Here is a 1,041-nt window from a genome sequence, read left to right as displayed (position 1 = left end):
CCCCCTTCATCCAGTTGACCGCGATGGTGTTGGGATAGAACCTGTACACGCGGCAGGATAGGATCAGTGTCCCATGTTCCTCTTTTCCGGACACGTGGATGTCAGGGACCACTGGAATGGGATAATGGTGGAACTCATGCATGGAATTCCATGGGAATGGGATGGGGACAAGATCTGCCCATGGAATTCCATAGGAATTGGATTGGGTGAGATCTGACCATGGAATTCACTGGGAATGGGAATGGGAATTCTATGGGAATGGGATGGGGGCAAGATCTGACCATGGAATTCCATGGGAATGGGAATGGGAATGGGGGTGAGATCTGACCATGGAATTCACTGGGAATGGGAATGAGAATGGGTGAGATCTGCCCATGGAATTCCATGGGAATGGGAATTGATGGGGGTGAGATCTGACCATGGAATTCCATGGGAATGGGATGATGGAGACATCCGCCCATGGAATTCCCACTGGAATGGGATGGTGGCGATATCTGCCCATGGAATTCCCATAGGAATTATGGCGTTCCCAAGTGCTCCATTCCCAAATCCCAAATTCCCACCCACCTTTGCGCTCCAGCTCTTTCCGCCCATATCCGATGTATTTCTGGAGCCCTTCCGGGCAGACGTGCTTCAGGTAATTCTCCAGCCTCTCAGCCACATTCCCTTCATCTTCCCAGTGCCTCCGGGTGATCTCAGCAACGTCGTCGGCCGCCACGAAGCTCTTGGATCCCAGCTCAAAGGAGATGAAATCCTGCCCGTCGTAGCCACCCCGCTGGGATCCACGGACGCTCCCGTCGGACAGGAGGTCACAGCCGTAAAGCCACTGCACGGTGTGGAGACCTGGGGGAATTGTACCAACAGAGACCCATGGAATTGTGTCCCAGACCCACAGATCCCATCCCAGCCCCATAGATCCCCCACCCCAGCCCTACAGTTCCCATTCCAGCCACATAGATCCCAGCCCCATGGACCTCCATCCCAGTCCCATGGCTATCCACCCCAGGCCCACAGTTCCCATTCCAGCTGCACAGGTCCCAT

At 54.8% G+C, this 1,041-nt stretch overlaps 1 protein-coding gene across 1 annotated transcript in view; it reads right to left on the bottom strand.

Annotated features, from left to right (window-relative positions):
• Nucleotides 1-4: 4 nt before the first annotated feature.
• Nucleotides 5-1,041, bottom strand: part of LOC107199365 (class I histocompatibility antigen, F10 alpha chain) — a gene marked incomplete at its 3' end in the record, with an annotated part of 3,928 nt that continues 2,891 nt past the window's right edge. Inside the window, exons 2-3 of the mRNA XM_019005529.1 lie at nucleotides 568-843; nucleotides 5-111 (exon numbers count right to left, since the gene is read on the bottom strand). Coding sequence (XP_018861074.1) covers nucleotides 5-111; nucleotides 568-843 — 383 coding nt within the window. The remainder of the gene's footprint in view (nucleotides 112-567; nucleotides 844-1,041) is intronic.

The sequence above is a fragment of the Parus major genome, unplaced genomic scaffold (genome assembly GCF_001522545.3).
Source record: "Parus major isolate Abel unplaced genomic scaffold, Parus_major1.1 Scaffold615, whole genome shotgun sequence".
Classification (NCBI taxonomy): Eukaryota; Metazoa; Chordata; class Aves; order Passeriformes; family Paridae; genus Parus; species Parus major.
Note: the sequence above shows the minus strand (reverse complement) of the source record. Positions and strands in the feature narration are given on the sequence as shown.